Source organism: Netta rufina (genome assembly GCF_964035555.1).
Source record: "Netta rufina genome assembly, chromosome: 13".
NCBI lineage: Eukaryota > Metazoa > Chordata > Aves > Anseriformes > Anatidae > Netta > Netta rufina.
In genome coordinates this window covers 12,760,232-12,774,502 of record NC_140136.1, presented here as the reverse complement: position 1 = coordinate 12,774,502, position 14,271 = coordinate 12,760,232, and the positions used below count along the sequence as shown (strand labels likewise).

General features: G+C 57.0%; 1 protein-coding gene across 1 annotated transcript; it reads right to left on the bottom strand.

Moving 5' to 3' along the window:
- Positions 1 to 120: 120 nt before the first annotated feature.
- On the bottom strand, positions 121 to 14,145 carry COG4 (component of oligomeric golgi complex 4). The gene is made up of 19 exons (XM_084294604.1): positions 14,054 to 14,145; positions 12,263 to 12,345; positions 11,973 to 12,087; positions 11,088 to 11,262; positions 10,572 to 10,765; positions 10,321 to 10,426; positions 8,965 to 9,122; positions 8,420 to 8,475; positions 6,649 to 6,782; positions 5,995 to 6,113; positions 5,535 to 5,701; positions 4,784 to 4,949; positions 3,565 to 3,627; positions 3,011 to 3,127; positions 1,756 to 1,848; positions 1,462 to 1,545; positions 1,149 to 1,250; positions 950 to 1,078; positions 121 to 710 (listed from the first exon to the last, which is right to left on the bottom strand). The coding sequence occupies exons 1-19, from the start codon at positions 14,141 to 14,143 to the stop codon at positions 576 to 578; spliced, it is 2,286 nt and encodes a 761-aa protein (XP_084150730.1). The 5' UTR covers positions 14,144 to 14,145; the 3' UTR covers positions 121 to 575.
- Between the last annotated feature and the right edge of the window lie 126 nt (positions 14,146 to 14,271).

Sequence of the window (14,271 nt, the reverse complement as noted above, 5' to 3'; positions counted from 1 at the left end):
ACCCAGGGCAGGGGAGATGGAACAGCAACCGGCTCAGCTCAGGGCTCCAGCCCCCTCCAGGCACACAAACACAAAGATCTCAAGCTCGCTGCTCAGCCAGGCGAGGTTTATTTTCCCAGCCCTGCTTCCTACAGCGGATTTTCTTTGGAAAATTCATGGTTTTCCAAGTGCCCTCCCCCCAGGAAGGCTTCCCTTTCCCCCAGGGAGAGCAGCCCCACACCCAGGGGAGCAGGGAGCAGGGCAGCACAGGAGGCAGGGGCGCAGCTCAGCGGTGCTCTGACAGCCCCCAGGTTTCTCCAGCCTCCTGCATCCTCCCCTGAGGGACGGAGAGCCGTGTGCTAGCACCAGCCTGGCCCTAAAAACTTGCCCATTTAGCGTTAGCTGCTCTCAACATGAGAGATTTCCTCTGCCGCCCTCTTTCTGCTCCTGCGAAAGGACAGGGGCGCTCCGTCCCGTGCCCCGAAGAGCCTCTTGCTCTGAGGAAAGGGAGCAGAAGGGCAGCCACCACCCCAAAACCTCACAGAAATAAGAGGACGGGGGCTGGCTCCAGGGCTTTGTGCTGAGGCCGGGCGCAGCTACAGGCGCAGGCGCTTGATGTCCTCGTCACGGAAATCCTTGCGGAGCCCCAGCACCCGCCGCACCTCCGCAGGGGTCAGGCGCCAGGTGAGGGGGCCCGAGTTGGGGCCCCAATAATCCAGGATCTCCGTCACCTGCGGGGAAAAAGGGGAGAGAGCTGCAGGAACCAAACTCCAGCTGGGGCCGTACCGGGAGGGGCAGGATTTCCTGCCATCACCCCCCCCGCAGGCTAACACCCATCAAATTTTGGGGTGAGTTTCCCAGTTTTTCTCCTCCCTACACGTGTGACAACGCCTGGCTGAGCCCAGGACACCACACGGAGCCCAGCTGGGGCTGCTGCAACCCCCAAAAAACCGCCGTCAGCGCAGCTCACCCGCTCCAGGTTGAGGATGGTGGCGATCTGGGAGAGGCGGGCGAACTTGTCGCGGATGGTCCAGGTGGTGACGGTGGTGAGATAGGCAATGAGGGACCGCAGCTCCTTGTCGAACTGCAGGCCGCCCAGCTGCGGGGAGAGCTCTGTTAGCACAGCTTGGGCAGCGCCGAGATGTTCCCCAGCGCAGCGTTTTGCTTACCCTGTTGAAGCTGGATTTGAGGAGCACTTTCTCCAGCTCGGTGGCTATCAGGCTGGTCATGAGGCCGGTAAGGTTATCGTAAATCACGGGGGACAGGCCAGCCTAGGAGCAGAAAGAAAAAAGAACAGTTCTAGGAGAGCTCTCACACCAAGAATATTATTTCCACACTCTGCGAGCGGACAGCGCTGGCAGAAGCGATCCAGGTACGAGGGGGGGCTCAAGAACTCTGCAATCAAGTGCAGGGGAAGAGCTGGGAGACGCCTGGTGGAAGGCTGGCAGGCTGCTGGATCCCCCCCACACCCTTTTTCCTCACCTTAAACTCTGTCATCTGCTGCTCCAGGTGCACAATGAACTGCTGGACCCAGGGATCGTTGGCTTCGTACTCGCTGAACTCCTCCTGCCAACGGGATACAAGAAGGGCTGTTTGTTTGGGGGACCTGCTGTGAACACGGGGCTTCTTCTTGAGCTCCTGTCAAGCCAGCTGCCCCTTTCCAGGCTGGGCTGGTGAGCATGTTCTGGGTATTTCACCGTTTCTCCGTGCTGAGGAACAGCAGAAAGCTGACGGAGAGCGCAGAAGGGAGCTGGAAGCGGAGGGGCTGAGCCTTACCTCCTCGATGCTGTGGGAGATGGAGAGGAAGAGGTTGATCCAGGGCTTCACCTGGGGCTTGATGGCCGTGTTGTTCAGGTCGCTGACGCCTTCCTGAGGGGGGTGAGAAGAGGACAGGAGGGAACTGAGCACAGGCAACGTCCAACGACGCCCGACCTCTGCGGCCAGGCTGCCTCCATCCTCAGCACGAGCTGGGAAAACCGACCCGCAGACTTCCACAGGAAAATGAACCCAAAATCCTGGAGCTGGAGCCAGATCCCACGCTCTTCCAGCACCGCGTGGCTCCGAGGACACCACGGTGACAAGAAAAGGAAGGACATCGGCCCCGAGGCTGCACGAGGCTGAGCTGCAGCCTCCCACCCCCAGCACGGCGGGACAAGCTGAAAGGAGGCTACAAGCTGCGAGCAGAGGTAGTGCCCCGAATTAATCGCAGCCCCAGCACGCGGCCTCTCCCCCGAGCAGCAGGCTGTCAGCCAAGGCTGTTCACTCCGCTCCACTGCTTGAGAGCTCTCTGCAAGCCCTCTCCTGCCAGCCACCCCATTTAGCTCAGCACGACGTCAAGAAAGCTCACCCAGCACGAAGCTATTCGGGTACCAACGCTGCCTGGCATCTGATGAGAGTTTTTAACTCAAATTGGCATTTCTGAGCAGGCCCTGCTGGCAATTGCCCTTTTCCAAGGCAAATTGCATGTGCGTGTGACTCAGGCAGCGCAGCAGCTTGCTGCTCAGCCTCCTGAGTGCTTTGCAGACCGTTTTAATACTGCACTAAGGCCAGACTGGAGAGTTTTACCCCTTATCAGTGAGCTGTTTGATTCCAGTGCTGACCACAGGCCTCATGAAGGTTCACTGATAATCTTCCTGTGATCTTCTCTACCAGCAGCCCTTCTTCCCTCTGCCCCATGGGGCTCGGAACAGGCTGACAACATGCTGGGCCACAAGGAGAACGGAGGAGCCACCAGTATTTCTGCTCCTGAACACGCTGAATCAACCAACTGCTGCTCTGTGCTGAGCGAAGACAAAGGGAACGACGTTCCTTCTGCCTCTGCAGCTGCTTCCAGCATTTTTCACCCGGCTGCCAGCTGGTGCAGCTGTGCACATGGGCTGGATCCGTTTGAGTGCCTCAAAATGGATTGCTTGGTTCCATCTGCACCCCTCAGCCGGCACGCCAGGAGCCAGACACGGCCTCGATGCGGGCCACCAGGCGTGGGCTGCCTCCCCTCTCCCCGAATTGGCCGGCAGCAGCGCCCTGCACTCACCTGCAGCAGGTCCCGGAATTTGTTGGAGACAGCAGCCATGTCGGAGAGGCAGCTCTCGATCTTGGCCTGTGCCTGTTCGCCCCCGAAGCCTTGGCTGAGCAGCTTGGCGCAGTCGCTCTGCGGGAAGAGACCCCCGGGCAGGTTGCTCGTGAATCCCCTGGGCTCCCCTCTGCCCCTTCACCGCCCAGCCCTGGCAGCAGGCTTGAAATTCAGGACAGCCACCAAGCCCACGGCAAAGGCAGGAGCTGCTGGGGACAGAGCAGCAAGAAAGGAAGCCCCAGGCTACCTGAGGCAGCACCAGGGAACCACAATAAAATGGTTTTATTGCACTGAGTCCCGGCTTGGTCCACACATAGGAACTGGTATTTCCAGCCAGGCTGAGCTACACCACTGAGGTATCAGCCAGGGATTGCTCTGCCAGCTCAAAATTGCTTTCCTACAGCTGGAGGGCGAAGATAGCAGGAGTTTGAACAAAGCAAAGTCCAGAGAGTTTATTTTACCCCACCCCGCGGGAGTCTGATTAGAGAGAAAACAGCAAACAATCGAGACCGCACCTCCAAAGTTTTCTTCAGGGTCATGATGTTTTCACTGCAGACCTCCACGTTGTTTAAGGTCACCTGGGGAAGGAAAAGAAAGGCAAGTAGAAACCACTGGAATTTCCCATCTCTTGCTCCGTGCCCTGCTCATGGCTACAGGCTGAAATGGAAATATTGGAGGGGGCAGAGGTGCTGCGGTGTGATCAGATCGCTGCGTGAAGCTCAACCACACTGAGCCTGCAGCTGGTGCAGGCTGAGGTGGTTCAGTCCCCTGCTCTGCAACATCGTGGACAGCAAAGCCCAAGCTGGTGGAAGAGGGGGGTGTACCCCCAACATCTCTGCTCCTTTCTGTGACAGCGTCACGAAGAACAACAGTTCAGGAGCAGCTGGAGGTGATGATTGAGATGAAGGAGGGCAGGCGTTCGTGTGCAGGCAGGAGGAAGCAGCACCCCTCCTGCCAGCTGAGTATCTGCTCCTCCCCGAACAGGCTGTTCTCTACCTGCTGGAGCCGAACTGTCAGAACAAGGCTGGGCTTTGTGCAGCCGGGGGAACGAGGCGAGCTGACAGGTGAAGGATGAATTCCAAAGGGAGAACTGACGCTTCCAAGTGCTTTGCATCACGAAACCCGTAACCGGGTTTAATGAAACGAAAGCAGTCCCTCCTGCTCCCTCCTCTCCTCGTACAGTGGGAGGCCCAGGGAATCTGTGCAGCAGGCTCACAGCAGCTCATGGCTGAGCCAGCTCCTCTGCAGCGCTCCCAGGGGCTCTGGCTGAAAGCAGGGAGCAGACCCAGGCAGAGATCCCCTCCCAGCAGGGTCTTGTCCCCAGTGCAAGGCCTGTGCAGCTCCCACCAGAGGCAAGGACACGATGTGCTGCACAGCACAGGAGCATCAGCCCTCCAAAAGCTCTCTGGGAATTTGTAACGCTCACTGCTGTGCTCTGGCCAGCTCGAGCACAGAGTTCTGGTGCTGCTGGTAGAAGGCAAGAGGAGGATCCTGCATGCCTAGGGGAGCAGACAACCCTGCTCTAATGGAAAATTTCCCATCTGGTAAGCGAGGATGGAGGAGTGCTGAGCGTGGGACAGGGAATTCTCTCATCTAGGGGAAGGTGCAGGTGCCTGAAAGAGGTTTTCAGGTTCTCTGACTGTGACAGCTGCACCGATCCCATTCCTGTGAGTTTCCCCATCGCCCTTCCCCTCACCCCAACTCTTCTTTTACCAGGACAGCTTCCAAACCCACCAGAAAGGACTGCTTGGCCTCGTCGGTGCTCTCGATGCCCTTGGTATCGAACTTGCCCTGCTGCAGGCTGCTGTGCATGATGTTCACGGCGCTGGTCACCCCTCTCTGGAAGTCCTGGAAGGTGGTGGCCGGGAAGCCCTGCTTCAGCTTGTTGTACAGAACCTCCCTGCAGGGCAAGCGGGACACGCGGGGCTTAGAGCAAGCACTGCAAGAGGCAACAGAGCCGTGCTGGGCTGAGGCGCAGCCTGGAAAAGGGAAGGGGAATTTCAGAGGGACAAAGGATGGCAGGTATCTCCTGCCATCATCGTCTGAAAGATACCAGGCTGAGGTTACAAAATAATTTAAAAAATATATTTCCTCAAATCCTGCCAGCAATCTGTTGCTTCAGTCAGTTCTCCGCTCCCACACCGGGATGAGAAACAGCAGCAGGCCAATTTCTGCAGGCTCACCCCAAAGCCCACTGGGCAATCGTTCAAGTGGCAGCCAAGCAGGCCCACGGGCAACCCAGAGAATGCCTGGGAGTGACCACGGTGCCATCAAGTTCCTTTTTCTCTTCCGTGGCTGCCTGTCCTACAGGTGAGCACTGCTGCTGGGAGGAAAGCACGCCCAGCACTGCTTCCTACCAGCGCCTTCCAGAGATGACAAAGCAGAGGGACAAAGGCAGAGAGCACAGGAAGGCCATCCGACAGCACATTTTGTGCAGGACACGAGGAGAAGGGAGGTTATGATGAACCTGGTGTCTTTTCCTTACCTGAAGTCGGACTCCAGCTCGGTGGTGGAGTGGTTGATCATGGCACAGAGGCAGTCTATGCTGGAGCTGGACAGAGCCCGCCCGATGCACTTCTTCACGATGTAAAACACGTCGTCCACCATGCTGGAGGTGAGCTGCCCTTTCTCGTAGCTGTCCATGGCCACAGCCTGCAGAGAGAGCAGCCTCAGCGCCCTGAGCTCAGCGAGGGAAGAGAGGAGCCCTCTCGGAGCGAGACCAAGCTGTGGAGTGCCACCTGCTATCGCTTATCCTGCTGTTCAGCAGCCCCAGGCCTGGCAGATCTGATCTCTCAGGAAAGACCTCTTGTTTTCCAAGGCCAGGGGCCCTGGCAGACCTTCCCAACAATCACCACAGCTCTGCTGCGTGCCCATCGCCCTCCCTGGGGACTCCTGGAGGTGTGGGCACGGAGCACAGGCTACTGCAAACGCCCTCTGAGCCTCACCTTGTTGACAGTCTCCCTCATGAAGTACTGCTCCATGGTGATGTAGTAGCCGATGAGCTCCTGCATGGTGCAGCTCAGCAGGCAGTTGTTGAGCAGCTTGTCCAGCTGCTTCTGATGCTCTGCAAAACATCGAGGAAACCATCAGCTGGACCAAGGGCTGCAGTCAGAGGGAAGCTCTGCAGTCACTCCTAAGGCTGGTTCCCTGTTAGAGGGAATAACTCGATGATATTGGACTCGAACATCAACCAGGGAACACCTCCTGCCCTGGTGATGCCAACTGCTGGTCACGATCTTCTCAGAGAGTTCCCCTTCAACTTGCCCTCCTCTGTGGTCATACAGTGCCTGGGTGCTGCCACCTGGTGCAGCAGCCAGATATTTTTTTCCTGGCAGAGCTGTAGCAGCCTGTGTGACCTAACCAACTTCCCTCACTAAGATGTACCAGAGTCTGAAAAGCCCCCGTGCACAGGACGGTTACGGTAGGGCTTTGTCAGGAAGCTCACTGCTAGAAACAGCTCTGGGGAGGCCAGGCTCCGTGGTCCTTTTCCACGGAGTGCTCCCTGGGTGCCCCTGCAGCTGTGCCACGCTGCCCTGACCCCAACCTGCTACAGCTCCACGAGGAGCAGAGCCCACGGGCGGCGGTGCTGCCGGCGTTACCTTGCTTCACCTCCTCGGGGGCCATGGAGTCTCCCACCTCGAAGTCCGCCGTTATTCGTCTCTTGATGAACCTCAAGTAGAGCTCGCTGCGGGCGTTCATCAGGGTGACCTCTGTCAAAATGGGGTCGAGTTCCCTGCAAGGGGGCACAGCGAGAGTCAAGGCAGCAAGACATCGAGAGCAGGGACGCCCACTCACCCCGTGAAGTGCTCTCTGTTTTGCTCCGAGACCAATGCTGCCCGTTTCCATCAGGTAGCAAAGCTCAGCAGAGTAACTGCTACGTGCAAACAACACCAGCCCTGCTTGGAAGGATATTTGGGGAGCTCGTTTACGTGGAGAGCTGCTCCTAGCCTTGACAGTTCACCACCGTGCGCTGAATTAAACGGGTCAAGTTGTGCTGGGAAGCAGCCGAGTGCCACCAGGATGGATTGGCTCAGCAGCTCGCCTGTCAGGCACCCGGTGGCAAACCAGGCCAGCAGCAGCTGCTTTACAGCAGGTTCCTGCAGCAGCAGCAGCAATTCCCTGCTCTGTGCCCAGCCACGAGACTCACATCTTTAAGGCAGGCTGCACTCTGCCAGCACCAAGCACACAGCTCGGACCTCGGATGTGGGGGAAGCCACCAAAAAAAAATCCTACAGGCATATTCCAGGAAGATCTTCCTGAGTAAGAGACGCCAGCCCACCTGGGGATTATTTCCCATTTTATTTTCACGATCAACAGGCCAGCTGCCATCTCAGGGATTTGCCTTTTAAGGGACCTACCGTCTATGATAATCATCATAGAGTATGATGATAAGATCACTGTAGGAAGGTGAGCCTGACTGAACCTCAAAATCAGCCCTGTGTGGAGCAGGAGGTCAGACCAGAGCCCTCCAGCCGGATTTGTGTGTTTTTCTGGAAATGAGGCAGAAGCAGTTTAAGCTCAGCAGCCTGGGAGCTGTGGAGCTGCAGAAGCACGTGACAAGGCAGAACACAGCGCTCAGATCCGAGGGGACCACGGAAGGAAAACTGTCAGCTCAGCTTTTCCATCAGCCAGCACAAAGCATTTACACACTGCTCACAGCCTCCCAAACGGGATGTGGAGCTGTTACCTTTGTCCTGTGGATGGAAAAGCAAAAGCTCAGAAAGCCTGGGAGGCATCCCCAGTTACTCAGAGCAAAGAGTAAGTGGATCACCACGTTACCAGTGACTAACTGGTGGGGTAGGTCCACAGACACCTTGTTTGAGGAACACAAGCTGGCTTTCAAGGCGTGTTCAGAAGTCACACAGTGCCGGATGGGCTGAGGGCACCTTCAGATGGCTTTACTAAGGGCTATGCAAATACTCAGGACAAATAGAAAAGAAGGGAGACTGAGGGTGCTCGAGTTCATTACCAAGATGCCGGTGTTACAGCGTCACCACAGCAGCAGTACAGATTGAAAGGACCCAAAAATTTATTCCTAATTACGCCATGAATTATCTGCCCGGAGAGCTGCTCCAGTTCACGGGCTCCAAGGACTGCACTCTGCCCATCAACAAGTGGTGGAAGAGCCAAATAAAGCCTCAGTGCTTTGAGTACGGTGATATTCCCAGCCCTCCAGCAACGTTCAAGGCCAAGACCTCAAATAAGGAGTCAGCAAAATAAAGCACCACCACGGAAGGTGCCTTTACTGAAGGGCAGTGAAGGGTACCTAGCGCACAGATGCTGAGGTTCAGTAACCATAAAGCCTCGGGAAGATGGGAAGAGTTCTCTAAATGAGTGAAAATTTGCGAGCAGAAGGAGGTTTTGTTTTACCTTGGTTCAATCTTCTCCGCAGAACTCCTCATCATGCTGTTCTGAACTTGCTGGAACTGCAAGTGCAAAATGGGAGTCATCGCAGCGTTTGCTAACAGCCCCTGAAGCTAACAGCCCCTTCTCGTGCGGTGGCCCAGGGAGGATGACACTCTGGGAACTGCATCTGGGAACTACCTCCAGGACAGAGCTGAGCCTGCCAGGGAGGGCTGTGGGATGGGAACACCAACAGAGGCACCGAGGGACGTGACTGTGAGATGTTACAGCAGTCCTGCCTCGAGCAGGAGCAAGGCAGGGGGCAGGGTGTGCTGAGAGCACCCCACAGACCCTCACGGACATAAATCTGTGCCCAGGGTCTGCTTATCATGCTCACGGTGACTCCTCTGCAACAGAAAGGACAGCTACAGGCTGGAGCACCTCAACCATCACAAGGATGGAGTAAGGCAAGGTTTCACCCCAAACACGAGGTCAAACTTCCCCCCTAGGGCAGACAGGGCCCCGCAGAGGGGCTCAGGCGGCTGCGTGGGGCAGGATCACCCCCCTCTTACCTGCCTGTGGTAGTCCCTCTCCTTGACGAACTTCTCCACCACCTTCTCCACCTGCTGGTCGCACTCTCCTTGCAGGTGCTTGATGAGGGTGTAGAGCCTCCCCGGCCCGTAGTAGGTCTCCACGATGGGCTGGTGGGTCTCCACGACGCGAGCGATCCCTGCGGGAGGAGAGACAGTGATCAGGTGGACTCTGCTCTCCCAGGAGCCAGAGGCAGCCTCGTTAGGAGCTCTCCTTCAGCCTGGACCCAGAGCAGAGCTGTACAGGGCCTCAGCCAAGGCCTGGATTAACAGGTCACACTGTCCAGACACTCTCCAAGGGCTTTCTGTCATCACCACCCCTTCTCCCACAGCACTTTCCCTCTGCATGCGCTGCCTTCTGGCTTCCCTCCTGCTTCCTGCAAGGCTGTGGTGCTCATCTCCTGGGGTTTAAGCCACCTCTGAAGAGCTCCTGCCATGGGACGTGGGCAGCTGCATCCCACCCAGCAAGATGCAAGGTGGGGAAGGGCGAGGCTTTCACAGCAGGGGGCTGCCCAGGCTGAACCTGGCGGGGCACGCAGCTGCCAGCCACATCCAGCACCAACCAAATTATAAAACATCACTGCTAGGAAAAGCAGCACGAGGAAAGCTCTGCTCCTCTCCGTCGTGCACTAGTGAGGGCAGGACCTGCTCGGAGACAAAGCTCCTCTCCAAGGAAGCCTCTCTCCAAGACTGCTTCCTTCTCACCAACTCTCTGCCTCAACACTTAGTGCCTCTCCCCCTCTTCTGGCTCTCCTGCCAGGAAAGCCCCGTTGGCTTTGAGGACCTTCGACAGCAGCACGGTGCCAGGCTGGCAGTGACTTGGCAGTGCCACAGCCTGGAACTACAGCGGGCACAACAGAGGAGGAGGGTTAATCACCACGGGATCTCAATTACTGCCTTGGCGACGCTCCCACACAGCATTTGTATTCCCCCTCCTCCTTTCCCTCTCCGTTTCCAAGCTGCCACGTCCCTCCTCAAAGAGCCAAGCCTGGGGCCATCAACAGCTGCTCAGCTTTTAGGGATCTGATTTGTTTGTCTGGGAGCTGCAGGTCTGAAAACCCTGCGGGGAACAAGAAGAGCGATTCCTGGAGGAAGCCAAAAAATTCCTCTGCAAGCCCACTTTGTGCCTACACACGCTGTGGGTAGGACAGATTGCTTGGTTTAATGCCCTCTCCTGGCTGGGAAAACATCTGTCTGTGTCCCCTTCCCTCCAGCGTGACCTTCCCATGGCTCAGAGGGTGTTTTATGCTCCCCTGGAACTAAAACTGAAGTGTTTAAATTAATGGATCCCATCACGGACTGCTTCCAATCCAGCTGCACAAAGAGGGAGGAGATTACCTTCGAAGAGGAGCGTCAGGGTGTCTGCAAAGATGACAGCAGCCCGACGGTCGCTCATGTCTGTCCCCATCACCAGCTGCAGGTTCTCCTCTGCTTTTTTGGCCACCTGTGTGACAGCAGGGACAGGCAGAGAGCTCAGCTGAAGGCCAGCGACGGCTTCAAAGACGAACAAGCCACAGCCAAGGCTGGATTTTGCTTTCCCCAGGAGATGACCAGGTCTCTGCGTGTTTCGCAGCCCCAGAAACCCTCACCTGCTTGCAGAGGTACTCGGAGAACTTGCTGAGCCCCTCCTCGTGTAAGCCCAGCAGGGGAAAGATCTTGAAGAAGCGCTCCACCTGGGGCAGGTCTCCCTGCTTCATCGCCGTGTCGAACTTCTCGGTGACAATCGCCTTCAGGCGCTGCTCCGACTCCTGCAGGAGCTTCAGGTTGGCATCGATTATGCCCCCTGCTCGAAGAAGGGCAGAGCTAACAGCACGTTGCTCTCACGCAGGGGACGTGACCCAACCAACCAGGACGGTTCTGCAGGGCTCACCCAGCCCGTTCCTTGCTGCCCAGCTGCTTTGCCTGGTATCACACCGCAGCCATCACATTCCTCCCTCTCTTCTTTTGTCCTTCGTATTTTTTCACCCAGCTGCCATCAGAAATGCAACTAAAACCTCGTGCTAGGGATTCTCCTTCAATTAATCCTCTACGTGACCTTTGGATGTCCTGCTTTGCCCGCTGAGCTGAGGCACCCCCCCACCAAACCCCCCTGGAGCAGCCCTCACCTTCCTTGCCCTGGCGACTGAGCTCGATGACGGATTTGTCCAGGGACAGGTAGCGGTGGATGTGAGCTGCTGCCTGCTCGTAATCTTCGCCCCGCAGGGCCGTCTGCACGCCGTCCATGCAGAACTTCAGGTCCAGGATGTCGTCGGCTCGCTGGATGGCCTGGTAGAGGCGGTTCTGAAAGAAAGGGAAAAGCAGTGGGGCCTCCTGCTGGGAAGGAGAAGCGGGAAGAAAGGATGGAGAGGGCAACACGAGGGGAAAAAGATGGAAGAAACGGATCGAAGCCATGCTTCTCTGCACAGTAAGCAGCTCATGAAGCGGGATCTCCAGAATAAATGAAGTTTAAGGTTGTAAAGAATGAAAGGTGGAAGCCCAATGAGTCTGAAATGGCAGCACGTGTCCGTCAGCGCTCAGGCTGAACTCACAGACCGTGCTCCAGCCGAAACGGCAGAGCCCAGAGGCAGAGCCACGCTCTGTTGTGATTATGATGATTTGATTTTGACATGTTTTGATCTGAGCAGCTGGAACCTAAACCCTCTGAGCCCATCCCCGTGCAAAGAAGAGGACAGCCAGGGTATCGAGGGACAACGACCATCCCCAGCAAGGCAACAGCTAACAGAGGGCTGACACAGACCAACCTCAGCTTCCTTGCCGTGAAACCACAAGGACAGGCTGGACAGCCAGCTGCCACGTGGAAAATCCTCCAAGTTATTTACTCCCCACACGGAAATCCTAGGCTTTATTTACTCTCATTCTCTCCAACACCCAGAAGCCACCGCCCAGCAGCACCGAGGCCGTTCCCAGCACCCCAATTTCCCCATTTCCCCGTTTATTTTCCAGGCATGCAGCCTGAGGAGGCCGAGCCCCAAACCCTGTGGTGCACCCACCTTGGCCAGGTCGAGCTGCCGGACCTTGCTGCTGACGTTCTCGGCCAGGCTGCAGGTGAAGGCGATCATCCCCGCCAGCTGCTGGGCGTCCCCCTCGATGAGCTGCAGGTTGGGGCTGCGCAGAAAACACACCAAACTGTTAAAAAGCTGGCTTCCTCCCCCAAACCCAGCCCCAGTCTTTTATTTCGGGAGCCAAGCACGCAGTCAGACAGCCCTGGAAAGGGCCGTGGGGGTGGATGAACGCCCCTGTCCCCTCCTGGTGAGGAAGAGGAAGGCGGCGTGGCACTGACCCCATGCGCTGTAGGGCTACCATCTTGTTCTCCACCACGCTCTGCTGCTCCACCAGCGCCTCCAGCTCCTCCTGCACGGCTTGCTGCGGGGCGAGGGGCAGGGGCTCAGCACCAGAGGCGAGGTTTTAGCGCCTCCTCGAGCTCAGGTGTCGGTGAACCCACTCCTAAGCTCTCGTTTTAACCCCACAATATGATTTTTTATTTATTTATTTTTTAATTTTGTGGGGTAAAAATCCCAAAGCTGACTGCCTCATTGCCTGTCTTTTAACCGAGCTCACCCCCAGCCCCAGCACAGGTCCCCTGGGGCTGTCACCAGCACCCCCAGCCCTGGTGGCTGCACCTGCACTGAGCGACCCTCCCTCCCTTGTTCCTCTTTCCCTCCCTTGTTCCTCTTTCCCTCCCTCTCCCCTTCATTTTTTCCCTTCTTCCTTCCTTTCCCCTCTCCCTCCCTCCCTTCCTCTCTCCCTTTTTTTCCTTCCCTCCCTTCTTCTCTTCCTACTTCCTTGATCCCTCCCTCTATTTCTTTTATTTCCTTTGCCTCCTTCCCTCCCTCCTCTTCCTCTCTCCCTTATTTCCTCCTTTCTTCCTTCCCTATCCCTCTTTTCTCTCACCTTCTCTCCTTCTTTCCCTTTTTTCTCCTTCCCTTGCTCTCTCCTTCCCCCTCCTTCCTTCCCTTCCTCTTTTTCCTCCCCTCTCCTTCCCTCCCTACTTCCTTGTTCCTTCCCTCCCTTTTTTCTCTTTCATTTCTTTCCTCCCCTTCCTTCTTTTCCTTTCTCCTTTCCTCCTTCCTCTCCCCTTCCCTCCCTTTCCCCTTTTTCCTCCCTTCCTCTCTTTCCCTTCTCCCCTTCCTCTCCTTTCCTTCTTCCTTCTCTTCTCCTTTCCGCCTCATTCCCTCCCTCTCAATTCCTCCCTCTTCCTTCTCTCCCTCTCTCCTTCCTTTCATCCCTTCCTCCCCATCCCTCTCTCCTTCCTCTCCCCCCTTTTTTCCTCCTCTCCTTCCCTTCCTCTCTTCCTTTTTCCCTCCCCTCTCCCTCCCTTTTTTCCGTCTTCCCTCCTTTCTTTATTTCCTTCCTCTCCTTCCTCCTCTTCCTCTCTCCCTTGTTTCCTACTTTCTTCTCTGCTTCCTTCCCTATCCCTCCTTCCTCCATCTCTTTCCCTTCTCCCCTTCCTTCTCTTCTCCTTTCCTCTTCATTACCTTCCTCTCCTTCCCTCTCTCCTTCCTCCCTTATTTCCTCCTCCCCTCCCTCTCTTTTTTCCTTCTTCCCTCCCTCCTTCTCTTCCTCTCTCCCTTCCTCCCTTGTTTCCTCCCTCCCTCTCTCTTTCCCTCTCCCCTTCCTCTCCTTTCCTCCTCATTCCCTCCCTCTCCTTCCTTTCATCCCTCTCTCCTTCCCCCCTTATTTCCTCCTCCCCTCCTTCTTTTCCCTCTCTCCTTCCCTCCCTCTCCTTTCTTCCCCCCTTTTTTCCTTCATTTCCTTCCTCTCCTTCCCTCTCTTCTCCCTTCCTCCCTTATTTCCTTTCTTCCTTCTCCCCCTCCTTCCCTATCCCTCCTCCCTCTCCCCTTCCCTCTCTCCTTCCTCTCCTTTCCTCCCTCCTCCCTTTTTCCCTCCCTCCCCATCCCTCTCCCCTTCCTTCCCTCCCTTTCCCCTTTTCCTCCCTCTCTCCTTCCCCTCTCCCCTTCCTCTCCTTTCCTTCTCCCTCCTTTCCTCCTCATTCCCTCCCTCTCCCCTTTCCTCCCTCCTTGTCTCCCTCTCCCCTTCCTCCCCGTCCCCTCCCTCTCCCTCCTTTCCCCACCTCCTCCCTGCAGAGCTCCCCGTAGGCCTCCTGCAGCTCCCCGAGCCCCGTCATCGCCCTCAGCCGCTCCATGCCCCCCCCCGCCGCCATCTTGGCCCCGGCCCCTCCTCCCCTCCCGCCCCTGTCCGCGGGGCTGCCCGCGCTGCCTGCCCGCCCTCCGCCGCCCCTCTCCGCCCACCGGCCCCGCGCCCGCCTCCCTCCCGGTTCCCCGGAGCCGT